The 12417-nt window shown below is 51.3% G+C and overlaps 2 protein-coding genes across 2 annotated transcripts in view; both read right to left on the reverse strand.

The window, feature by feature from the left end:
- On the reverse strand, nt 1-10818 carry LOC122388481 (interference hedgehog-like). Its single transcript, XM_043379618.1, has 11 exons — nt 10590-10818; nt 9945-10151; nt 9220-9644; nt 8742-8835; nt 6865-7090; nt 5441-5684; nt 4903-5044; nt 4115-4303; nt 2428-2543; nt 1893-2049; nt 1-1438 (listed from the first exon to the last, which is right to left on the reverse strand). Exons 5-11 carry the CDS (start codon nt 7032-7034, stop codon nt 1395-1397), a joined length of 1062 nt encoding a protein of 353 aa, XP_043235553.1. The 5' UTR covers nt 7035-7090; nt 8742-8835; nt 9220-9644; nt 9945-10151; nt 10590-10818; the 3' UTR covers nt 1-1394.
- The window catches only part of LOC122388444 (cell adhesion molecule-related/down-regulated by oncogenes-like), a 23703-nt gene continuing 19592 nt past the window's right edge, over nt 8307-12417 (reverse strand). The window contains exons 5-9 of the mRNA XM_043379521.1: nt 12190-12397; nt 10752-10818; nt 9958-10151; nt 9220-9644; nt 8307-8312 (exon numbers count right to left, since the gene is read on the reverse strand). Coding sequence (XP_043235456.1) covers nt 8307-8312; nt 9220-9644; nt 9958-10151; nt 10752-10818; nt 12190-12397 — 900 coding nt within the window. The remainder of the gene's footprint in view (nt 8313-9219; nt 9645-9957; nt 10152-10751; nt 10819-12189; nt 12398-12417) is intronic.

Genomic DNA, 12417 nt, shown 5'->3' on the forward strand with positions numbered 1-12417 from the left:
AAAATCGCTGAATTAAAATGGTATTTGTCCATAATGTGCCACTAAAAAGATACACGGGATTTGCTGCTTAACCTGATACGCTTGACAATTGAAAATGCTATCATTAGAAAGAGCATTCAATTCTCTCCAAGATCCAATCATCACGTTTGCATGACAAGCAACAGTATTCTTAAAAATATAAATGTTTTAAACCTCTGCAAAACGATTTTTAGCGAAAATTATCTACGCCTTTCATTTGTCTTAAAACTACGCACCTCAATTATAAAGCACATTTGACAGATTTTGAAGTAAAAAGCATGCTTATCAGACACGGGCACCTCGATGCGGTGGATATTTTTTTCCACAAACCAAAACGTTTAGCCGTCAAAAAGCAATCGACCGAAATGGATAGATAACCCAACCGACTCAAGAACAACCGAACACCCGCCGATCGAAAATATCCCTTTTCGCGTTGCGGAGCACGCGGGTCACCCTAGTAGCCACACTATTACTCCCCTTTGTAGTGAGCATTACAAGTCTGCAGTAAACTATCTTACATACAGTGGCGCGGGAACTTCTTCCAGACTGGGGGGGCTAAACCATAATAGAAATCAACCTAGGGTACCCCCAAATCTAGTTTTCTCACCGGTTTTAGGCCACTTATTTTTCAGACATTGGCCTTTTCAACAGCAATAAAAAAACGAAAATATTTTCAAAAAGTGAGGTATTCCGTCTCAGCTGAGTGAAGAAATTACCGTTTTGGCAACCTGCAGTAAAGGTTTTAATCTGCCAAATGAGTTGCCGAGCCAGTGAAATAGGTGGATTTTTCACGTACATGCTTTCTTCCTTTGCGACCCACAACCCCTAATTTGGAGAGGACAAGCTGCCCAACGGTTCCTGGACTCATGAAACGTTGTGGGGCACCGCCCCCACGGCCGCAGAGTTGTGGAGGCAAGCTTCCCCCACTGCCCCCTCCCCCAGTTCCCGCGCCTATGTATGAATCTATGAAATTATGTTGGTAGATTTCCTATTTCGATTCCTCCAGCTGGGGGGGCTCAAATACATTACGAGCCCCCCCCCCAGCCGAAAAGCTGGGGGGCTCAGCCCCCGCTAGCCCCCCCGGTTCCCGCGCCACTGCTTACATAGCACAGGGTGGCAGCCGCAGGTAAGAAACAGAAACATGGACGGAAAAGACCCTGCAATTCATATGCATGCAGTCGACGATAATATCGCTGAATGGTCACGATAAAAACAAACAAATCAGTTTTATGAACCTGCGATGAAATTACGTTATTGTAAGCAGTTGTATGTAGTTACATTATATATACCATCTGTTCAGCCATTGGTTCACGCGAGTTCGCACGGGGAAGGAATGACGAATCAGCTCACAGCTCGGCGTTTTCCCTGGACTCGGATCAGCATATTGTTGGTCTTCTTGTCAGGGACTGCATTTCAATGCCTGGCAACACAAGAGAAGCCGATGCATCGTTAGACAAGAGTTATTCGGAGCGGTGGATTAAACGCCTGAATAGTGTACAAACACTTGTAGTGAAAGAATTTTGCGTTCAAAAAGCATTTTATGTCGTAATAATTAGTTTGGTGTCTTTTGGCTTTATACCTATTATAATTTATAAAAACACATCAGTCGATAAATACATACATTCAGATTGTTTCAGCCCCCATATATTTTTGATCACCTCGTTCTATCAGGTTTGATCATGTTAATATCATCTCGTTTTATGTCTCACCTTTTTCATTTACAAGACGTGTAGCTTTTTAACAGCCGCTGTAAAGTGGAAAGTTACAAAAACATGAATGAAAAAATGAATGTATAAACACATAGGTAAGCACCTGTCCATTACAGCGTGCTCACTGCTCACTGCTCAACCATCAATTATGCTCAGTTTCCTCACCTGATTGTAAGTCGGACGGAGGACTGTGCCGCCGGCGTCTCCCGGGACGGCGTTTGTTATTGTTGAGGGGCGCAGCTGGTAAGGTGCTGCTGTGTCCTCTGTTCGATGTTCCTGCGTCTGGAGACTCCTCAGTGAGTTTCGTCTCGGCGGATATCTCCTGAAATTACCGACAAAACATCGTCAATCGCTGCATCACCGCTAAACCATGCTAGAGCGTTGCTTGGTGTTCAGGACTGAATAATTTTTACTTTCGCCGCCGGATGTCACTACTGACGAACGCCTAAAAGTAGGCTGTTCCGCATGTCGCATTTGATACGAAGGGGCACTCCTATAGCACGTCACACCTCAGGACACTGCTAAAAAAAAGATGAAAACAGGCAACAGCACAGAGTATATTAGCTACTCCTGTCTCCTAATTGAAACTAACGGAAATCTGTTGCAGGTAGACGTTCCAACAACCCGACCCAGCGAGAAAACGATGATAAAACCTCAAACTCCAAGCATCACATCTGGTAAACTGCAAACAGACTCTGACCTGCGTATAGGGATTGGTCTCCAGCATCTGGTCGTTTTCAGGCCTCGCCGCTGAAACCCTCAGCGACTGGATCACGCTGCCCTCCCGTAGGCTGTCACCGCTGCCTTTCATCGCCGCTGAAGTATGTGAGAAAAATAATAATTATCAGCACCGTTGAATGTTACTAATGGATAAGTCATTATTACACAAAGCAATTACACGAAGCACATTCCTGTATAAATGTTCAAGCGAAGTGAAATCGACACTGTTATCTCAAACGATCATGCAAAATTTTTCTTCGCAAATATCTCGCAGGCAGAGATACGCCACAAAAGTTGATCTGCCATTAATTGCACTTTCGCCTTCAATCCAACTTTTACCAGCAATCATCGCCAAAACTTCTCAGTTTCCCAAATCATATCTGCCCCGTAATACCTACCACCAATTTCATATCTGCCCCGTAATACCTACCACCAATTTCTTTTCGGCGAACTCCTAACCCGTCTCTCTCTCTCTCTCTCTCTCTCTCTCTCTCTCTCTCTCTCTCTCTCTCTCTCTCTCTCTCTCTCTCTCTCTCTCTCTCTCTCTCTCTCTCTCTCTCTCTCTCTCTCTCTCTCTCTCTCTCTCTCTCTCTCTCTCTCTCTCTCTCTCTCTCTCTCTCTCTCTCTCTCTCTCTCTCTCTCTCTCTCCTCTCTCTCTCTCTCTCTCTCTCTCTCTCTCTCTCTCCTCTCTCTCTCTCTCTCTCTCTCTCTCTCTCTCTCTCTCTCTCTCTCTCTCTCTCTCTCTCTCTCTCTCTCTCTCTCTCTCTCTCTCTCTCTCTCTCTGTCTCTCTCTGTCTCTCTCTGTCTCTCTCTGTCTCTCTCTGTCTCTCTCTGTCTCTCTCTGTCTCTCTCTGTCTCTCTCTGTCTCTCTCTGTCTCTCTCTGTCTCTCTCTGTCTCTCTCTGTCTCTCTCTGTCTCTCTCTGTCTCTCTCTGTCTCTCTCTCTCTCTCTCTCTCTCTCTCTCTCTCTCTCTCTCTCTCTCTCTCTCTCTCTCTCTCTCCCTCTCTCTCTCTCTCTCTCTGTCTCTCTCTGTCTCTCTCTGTCTCTCTCTGTCTCTCTCTGTCTCTCTCTGTCTCTCTCTGTCTCTCTCTGTCTCTCTCTGTCTCTCTCTCTCTCTCTCTCTCTCTCTCTCTCTCTCTCTCTCTCTCTCTCTCTCTCTCTCTCTCTCTCTCTCACTCTCTCTATCACTCACTCTCTCTCTCTCCCTCTCTCTCTCTCTCTCTCTCTCTCTCTCTCTCTCTCTCTCTCTCTCTCTCTCTCTGTTCTCCCAAACATCAATCACCTCTCGCCACGTTAGGGACCACACGGGACGTCTCTTTGGACGCCGTGCCAGTAAGTGCAGATATCATTAATCAGTCCCATTTCAGACTTCAGTTCAGTCACGTCTTCTCACGCGCCATCAGCCAGCACATATGTCACCGATATTATGGGACTAGAAGGCGCTAAACAAGCACATCGTAGTCATCCGGTGGGTTCCGGAAGGCCACCCATGGTGGTAAAGAAGCGTCCCTTTGTATTGCAAGCGATCAGTCATTTCACGACAGATCCGGTCGCTTTTCAAATAGCAGGTGAGAAGGATTTTTGTTCGTTAATCTATTAAATGGATACTGGCTTACTCTCTCTCTCCGTCTATATTCACCCCTCAGTACACCGTTGTACCGACCCACCTCTCCGTTTTGCGGAGGTGACTGAGCGACACCGGCAGGCGACGACCAGAGTCACCAGCAGTACCAGCAGTCCACCGATCGCTCCCCCGACCACCGTCTCCAGACTGGTGGGGACACCGCCCGGCCCACCACCCGCCGATGGGTGCTCCCCGGAGACGGTAGAGCGGTCCGTGGAGGCTTCTGGAAGAGCTGGCGGGGAGGGAGAGAGGTGTGTGACCAGAAGTCAGGCGGTGGGGTCGTGCTTTGAACGTGAGCAAACTGAAATTTAATGTTTAGTGTTTACATGTCGACACCTTTTTTTAAACCCCACATTTGTTCTCCGGTGAATTTCAGACAAGTTGCTTAGAGACCTTCAAAAAGGTACAATCACTCGATTTTTCTCAAGTTTGTCTGTCTTGGCAGATAAAGCAATACCAGAACAGGCCTACGAACACACATATTTGATCAGGATCGGACGATTGGACACTTTTAAAAGGAGATCTTTCGTGCCTCCCGAAATTCACGGGAGAGCAGATGTGGGGTTTAAAAAAAAGTGTCGATATAGCAGATATGCTACCGATCTTAAACTTGAAGCAACTAGTTTGACGAAAAAGAGAAGGATTATAAACTCAGCAGTTTCATGAGCGACACTTCTAATGAAATGGGACATACGCCCATTATCTATGTGATAATAAAACAGAACACATGAGCCTAACGTTAATAGCACCGAATAGACTCAGGATGGCACTTTGCCCTTACCAAGTAACTAAAACATCCACTCCTTCACCGTTCCCAGAAATATCGCTCACCTCTCGTGGACTGGGTGACTATGGGCGAGAAGGTGGACACGCCGCCGGCCCTGTGGAAGGCCTGCACCTTGACCTCGTAGACGGTGGCCGGCTGCAGAGCTGTCAGGACGTGAGTCTTGGTCGTCTCGCCGAGCACGGTCACCTGGCGTCACAATCAACGGAGGTGGAAACCATCAGCGATACGGGCAGGGTTGGGTGTAGCTACGTCTGGCTCAAGACCTCCACGTAGATAGCTGCTAATTTCAGTTCACTAAATACAAACTTTCAGTTATACAAAATTATCCTAGAACTCAGGCTAATTTAAATAGAAAAACATAATTTTTTACGAATGGTGTTTTATAGCGATATGGTTCATGTTCAAAGATAAAGTCACAGGACGGGAAAACTCGTCTTTAATCGTTCTCGCTGGTTTGCGTTTTAGCTGTACACCGCAAACTACCCCTCAGTAACAGAATGATTGCATCCATTATTTATTACTTTTGCAAATACGCGTGGGATCATTTGTTTGGGCTCAAGACTGGCAAAACTCGACACCTACCTTTGAGTAGCCGCCGGCGGTCGCCGCGTCCCGGTAGTGTATGAAGTAGCCCTGCACGGGTGCCGCTCGCACGTCGTGGTAGGACCACGAGCAGCGGATGGCCGTGATATTGAGAGGCCACAGCTGGGTGACGGTCGGCGAGCCCGGCGGACGGGCCGTCTCGAGCAGCCGAACCATCCTCACAGTGCGAGAGTTGGGCCCGTGCTTGTTGTCCTTGTTCTCGTACACGGCCAACACGCGAAACCTGGGAGGTGGGTAACCGTAACGCTTATTGCCGTCAAGTATTTCATCAAAACGTAGCACTGAATTTATACAAATAAATAATTTGACGGGGTATTAATTTTCTAGAGATGAACTAGAGATATGACTCTTGCAAGCACTGGTGAACTAATACAAATGCGAACCGCGCGGAATCAATAATTTGCGTCACATCATGGATAACAAGTCAATGTTTAAAAAACGTCATCCTATTAACACGCGCAGTGGAAGGGGGGGGGGCGGATTTCGCCCACCCCTCCTGTTTTTCGCCAATAACTCGCGCCACAAACAAAATATTAATGTGAAATTTTGGCTACCTGCCCAAAATTGAATTGCGGATCTTCTCGTGCAAGAAATAAGAAAATCGGTTCACAACTTTTCTAGTAAGAGCGATGTAAAGTCAAACATCCTGCCGCCGCGGCGGCGCGGCGGCGCGGCGGCCGGCGCTAGCCGTTACGCGCCGCCTGAATTGTAGACTGTGCCGGGGCGGGACGGTTCCGTCTTTACATCGCGCTCCTTACCGCTGATTATATTAGATTCGCGTCAAATTTAGTGAGAAGACTGAGAAATGTACAGGGAATCATATGGTCAAAGAATTTTGAAAATCGGCCGGTAACAACTTGAGTTATGAGTGTGTAAACACAAAATTGTGATTGCCGCGTTTCCCGCGTCGGCCGATCCCGCTTCAGCCGGCGATATCTTACCCTTAGCAGGCTTCTAACTGCCATATTTATTGTTGGATTAACTATAAATTCACATTACATACTCACAAATGTTTGGTCTTTCGAATAGTGAAAGAATAAAGAAAATCGGCCGGTAACTTTTTGAGTTATCGGCGTGTAAACGCAAAAAAGTCGCTCATATGGCAGATTTGACCACATTTGACCTCATTTGACCTTGAAGATATTGACCTAGGGTCATGAAATTCACACACAACAGAGTTCCCCATGACCCCCACCTACCCTCCAAATTTCGTCTTTCTAGCTCCAGTGGGAGCTGAGATCTTAGGGGGGGGGGCGACATCCGCCCCCCCCCCTTCCACTGGGCGTAGTACTGGCAACCCTTCCACTGCGCGTGTTAAGTCATTTCTGCTGACCCTTCCCCTCCTCACCGACGACAACGCATTCCATTATCCTCGAATCCCTTCCAGTCGACCCTGGACTCACTTGTACCTGCCGCCCAGTTTGAGTCCGCTGACCTCGAACGACCTGGCCGTTCCCGGTACGTCCGAGTCGACGGTGTGCCAGCCGTGCCTACGGCGCGGCGTGCGCCGGTACTGGATCTTGAAGAAGAGCACGGCCAGCCCGTCGTTGGGCGGTACCTGCCACTGCAGCATGACTGCCGACTCGGAGATGGGGTACACGGCCGGGGCGCCGGGCGGTACCAGGAGGACTGGGGGCGGCACAGGGTAGACGGAGGGTTAGGTAGTCGGCCGGGGCGCTGGGCGGTACCAGGAGGACTGCGGAAGATAGAGGGTAGACGGAGGGTTAGGTAGACGGCCGGGGCGCCGGGCGGTACCAGGAGGACTGCGGGCGGCAGAGGGTAGACGGAGGGTTAGGTAGACGGCCGGGGCGCCGGGCGGTACTTACCAGGAGGACTGGGGGAGACAGAGGTTCGGCGGAGGGTTAGGTAGACGGCCGGGGCGCCGGGCGGTACCAGGAGGACTGGGGGCGGCAGAGGGTAGACGGCAGGTTAGGTAAACGGCCGGGGCGCCGGGCGGTACTTACCAGGAGGACTGGGGGAGACAGACGGTAGACGGAGGGTTAGGTAGACGGCCGGGGCGCCGGGCGGCACCAGGAGGACTGCGGGCGACAGACGGTAGACGGAGGGTTAGGTAGACGGCCGGGGCGCCGGGCGGTACTTACCAGGAGGACTGGGGGAGACAGACGGTAGACGGAGGGTTAGGTAGACGGCCGGGGCGCCGGGCGGCACCAGGAGGACTGGGGGCGGCAGAGGGTAGACGGCGGGTTAGGTAGACGGCCGGGGCGCCGGGCGGTACTTACCAGGAGGACTGGGGGCGGCAGAGATTCGACGGAGGGTTAGGTAGTCGGCCGGGGCGCCGGGCGGTACCAGGAGGACTGCAGGCGGCAGAGGGTAGACGCCGGGTTAGGTAAACGGCCGGGGCGCCGGGCGGTACCAGGAGGACTGCGGGCGGCAGAGGGTAGACGGAGGGTTAGGTAGTCGGCCGGGGCGCCGGGCGGTACCAGGAGGACTGCAGGCGGCAGAGGGTAGTCGGCGGGTTAGGTAAACGGCCGGGGCGCCGGGCGGTACCAGGAGGACTGGGGGCGGCAGAGGGTAGTCGGCGGGTTAGGTAGTCGGCCGGGGCGCTGGGCGGTACCAGGAGGACTGCAGGCGGCAGAGGGTAGTCGGCGGGTTAGGTAGTCGGCCGGGGCGCTGGGCGGTACCAGGAGGACTGCGGGCGGCAGAGGGTAGTCGGCGGGTTAGGTAGTCGGCCGGGGCGCTGGGCGGTACCAGGAGGACTGCGGGCGGCAGAGGGTAGTCGGCGGGTTAGGTAGACGGCCGGGGCGCTGGGCGGTACCAGGAGGACTGCGGGCGGCAGACGGTAGACGGAAGGTTAGGTAGTCGGCCGGGGCGCCGGGCGGTACCATCAGGACTGCGGGCGGCAGAGGGTAGACGGCGGGTTAGAGGAAGCGGGAAAATTCGTCAGGGGTAAAGATGGGATGCCTGGATAGATAAGATAGTGTCATAAATAACTTATTTTTTACGTTATGGCCGAACTAAGACGGGTAGGAAAAGCCGAAATGGTTGAGAAGGATCGGGTTTGGTGGGGATAGAAAGCGAATTCTAGTCGACCGTTACAAAAACAAAACTCATCAAGAAACTGTCAATGTCTGCCAGGCAGCATCGTATAAGGTTAACCTTATGTCTTTGCTAATCATCGGAGTATTTTAGGACGTCTTGCGCAGATCCAGTTCTGATAAAAATTACAAGACGTTTAAGCCGCTGTTTAGTGAGCGCTGCTAAATACATGAAAAGGAATGAAAGGAAGTGAAACAACTGATCCATAACGTTTATCCCTGACCTGTCGGCCGCCGGTCACTGGTGTCGTGCCGGTCCTTGAATGACTCCAGTGACGCAGACGGACGCTCCTCCGACACCGTCCTTTGCGGAATTACCTGTCGCGATGTACCTGTTACGATGTCGCGATGGCTCATACATTATACAATGGGTTTTCACACATGTATTTGTAAGAAATGGAAGGCATATATGTACTAAATCCACTCAATTGTTAAGGACTTATTTATGGATAATGCTAATTCTACGGTACTTTTGGAGGGAAACGTAAAATAATAACATCGACATAAAATAAACTCAACAACCAACGTAATTCTATCAGATGCTTCTAAAATCAGGTAAAACTTTGAAAACATGTTAACATCAGCGACACAAACAATAAACCTTTTTCCTAGTTCCCTGTTAGTGAGCTTCTTCCGGCTTATTCTGTAATTAATACACTCAAATATAAATTAACCCCACGACTGCCTAAGTGTATCGCCTACCTTGAGCAGCACTGCTGCCTTGTCGTCACCATTGGCGCCGTGTCCGAAACACTGATACAGGCCGGCGTCCTGCCGGCGGACCGCGCGGAACTTCAGAGCACGTCTCCGCACGTGATTCCGCCCGCTCCCGGCGCCGGCGGCCTGTCCCTCTGCCACCGCCAGCGCTCCCTGCCCGTCCTCAGGCACAACGTCTGCACCAGTCTCCAGTTTCCGCCCCGACACTGCCCCAGTTTCCCGCTGTTGTGCTGACTCCGGCTCCCGAGCGGTATCCGTCTCTGGGTCTGGCTCGGTAGAAGGCACGGGTCTGCCGTTGAAGACCCAGGTCAGCTCTGGGGGCGGCCAGCCGCGACCGGAGCAGAGCAGCTCGACTGCGGCGCCCTCGGGCACCGACAGGTCCGTGGGAGACGTCCACACAGACACAGGTGCTGTAAATGACAGGAGCAAAGCGCATGCCGGGTTCATGCAAGTCAAAGCCTTGAAGGAGGGCACAAAACAGTTACGGTACTAAAGAGATAGCTACGGATCGCGATATTCGCTCTACTCGATTATAGACCTCTGCATACATACTTGGTATACTGAGGTCTATGATTCGATGTTTATAGATTGCGTGTTGTGTTTGGGAAGTAAATAATTTATAATTTTTACGTCTTCCGCTACATTGAGCAGCACTGCTGCCTTGTCATCGTCACCATTGCCGCTGTTTTTCCTCCAATTCTGTCACTCACCGGAGACCCTGACCTCTGTGGCGGCGGGTGACGACACCTGCCTCGCTGACCACCTCGCAAATGAAGGTGCCCTCGTCCTCTACCTTCAGCTGTCGTATCGTCAGAGCGGCCGCGCCCTGGGAGAAGCGTTCGGACCACCGAGCGCCGAGCGTGGACCGGTGCCAGGCGACCGTCGGGACCGGCCACCCGTCCGCTGCGCACTCCAGCCTGGCCGGGACGGGACGACGGGACAGGTTAGTCGGGCGTGGAACATATAACGGATGGAATGTGGAACGGATCGGTAAGTGTATAGTTACTCCAGCAAGTGTCAAACGTAATAAACTAAATACTTACAGGCCTGATCATTGACCAATGTCCCCACCATGAAACCCAGCACTGAGCACACATCAATCATCAGCCACGATCGGCAAGGATTTGGACAAGCCCAGCGCCCACTTACCAAGCGTCACGTAGTTTGTATTTTTCCGCTAGATGGCAGTAACAGTTAGCGCCTGAAGGTATGCTGTGCCGCAACGCATCGGGCGACGCACAACGCAGACAAATAGTGTTAGGCCAGTTTTTTCAAACCTAAGGAAAGGAAGTGATTAAATATGACTCAACGGCATGAACATCCACTAAGTGCGCAGTTTTCTATTTAATTCTAACCTGACGGTGTCTCCCTCTGCCGCCCAATTCACCGGCTCCGGAGAAACCACAATACGCGGTGGTTTCTTTGGCCATTGCTCGCCGCTGCTGACGACAAGTCGGGTGACGAATGGCGCTGACGTCTTCTGTCTAACACGTGAATTAGAAGCTACACAGGAGTACGTCCCTGCCTGCGAACTGCTCACGTTTGAGATGAACAGGCGACCTCCAGAGAGCAACTGGTGACTGTCTGTCGCAGTGAGAGAGTAGAAAAGAGGCCGAGTCACTAAAGGGACTCGGCGAAATGAGGTCCCGGTCACAGGCGGGTCGAAACTCGAAAGGAGTGATGAGTCATGAAGGCAGGCTCAATCGAACGAAACGAGAGCTCCATCGATGCCTAAACATGTAGTTATGGACATTGATCATTGATAAATGAACCCAGCGACAAACCACAGGCATCTTTACAGCGAAGAATATAATCAAAAGTGATTGTAGTAAGCCATAATTATAAAGTATCGATGACATAACCCTGATATAACTTGTGACATAACCCTTTAACCCTCGCCGGACCTATTGGTTTTCTACATACGCGCCGGCCGAGGGGGGGGGGGGGGTACGACCCCCCTTGCCGTTTCGCCCCTGGTGGAGCTAGCGCGTCGCGGAAAAAACGAGCGTGTGCACCGGTACGAGACGCAGAGATTGGTATCCGATTTTAAGGTCCTAGGTCAACCGGTGACCTCTGAGGTCAGGTCAAGTGCTCCAAGGTACGGTTCAGTTTTTGGTGAATAACTTCGCAAAAAACGGCCGCAGAGCCGCGATTTTGGCAGCATCGTGTTCGCCTCGCTCAGGCGCGTCGAATGATATACTTTTTGTCCGGGTCAGGTCAACTTGGGGTGTTGAACTCAGGTCAAGGTCAGGTCAGCACCCCCAGGTCACGAAGTTGGTCGAAAGAGATCATGTCGCATACCATTCAATTCGGCAGGTCTTTCTGAATCCATTGGTGGCTTTCCCGAGTCGCTAGCTCAATTTAATCAAGAGTTATTGACGAAAAACTAATATGACCTTGATGACGTCATAAATGACGTCACGTAAGGTCAACATTGCAAAAATGACGCATCTAACCTTGCAAGGAGTGCATCAAATCACGATTCTGTGTGCTTGAGATAGTTGGAGATCGTTCACGGCGCCAGAATAGCAGTTTTCATTTTTCCTCATTGACTTATAATGGTGAAGTCACGAAAATGACCTGACCTCATATGACCTTTAGGAAAAATCCGAGATATACAAGTTGTGAGACTCATAATGGATACTAGATCCTGCAAGTTTCATTTCCCTGTTACATCTCCTCTGGCAGTGAGGGCGTTGCGAAGTTGCGACATCTGAAGACCGTGCACAGGTTCACTTATGACGTCATAGGTCAATGACCTGACCTGACCCGAAAATGCGGTTGGTGTCAAAAGATCTGGCTTGAATCAAAGGTCAGGTATGCCAAGTTTCAGCTCTCTATCGCCAGCGTGTTCGGAGCTATCGCGAAAAAAACCCTATGGGGGCGGCACCCGCCCCCCCCCCTCGGCCGGCGAGGGTTTTAAAGCGTTCAATGGCGCTATTTAGTTAACGTTACCTCCATCGCTGATGAGCGCCTCTCCGTCCCTGTAGAACCGAATCTCTGCGGGCGGAGCGCTCTCTGGCGGCGGACACCTCAGGAGGACAGTGCCGCCGGTCGGCGCTGTGACCGTGGCGTTTGGCCGCGCCACGAACTGTCCCAGGTGCGCCACAGTGACCACCGCCGGCAGAGAGGCCAGCCCGATCGGGGCCATCCACGCCATACACTGCCGATGGCGGAGAATGG

This window comes from Amphibalanus amphitrite, unplaced genomic scaffold (genome assembly GCF_019059575.1).
Source record: "Amphibalanus amphitrite isolate SeventyFive unplaced genomic scaffold, NRLGWU_Aamphi_draft 000323F_arrow, whole genome shotgun sequence".
NCBI classification, from domain to species: Eukaryota; Metazoa; Arthropoda; class Thecostraca; order Balanomorpha; family Balanidae; genus Amphibalanus; species Amphibalanus amphitrite.

What these genes read in the sequence shown, in the direction of transcription:
- LOC122388481 (XM_043379618.1), bottom strand. Translation starts at nt 7,034, where the DNA reads ATGCTGCAGTGGCAGGTACCGCCCAACGACGGGCTGGCCGTGCTCTTC. An exon ending in AGACCAATCCCTATACGCAG is followed by an intron (nt 2,050 to 2,427) that starts GTCAGAGTCTGT and finishes CGGTAATTTCAG; the next exon opens with GAGATATCCGCCGAGACGAA. An exon ending in TCCGTCCGACTTACAATCAG is followed by an intron (nt 1,439 to 1,892) that starts GTGAGGAAACTG and finishes TTGTGTTGCCAG; the next exon opens with GCATTGAAATGCAGTCCCTG.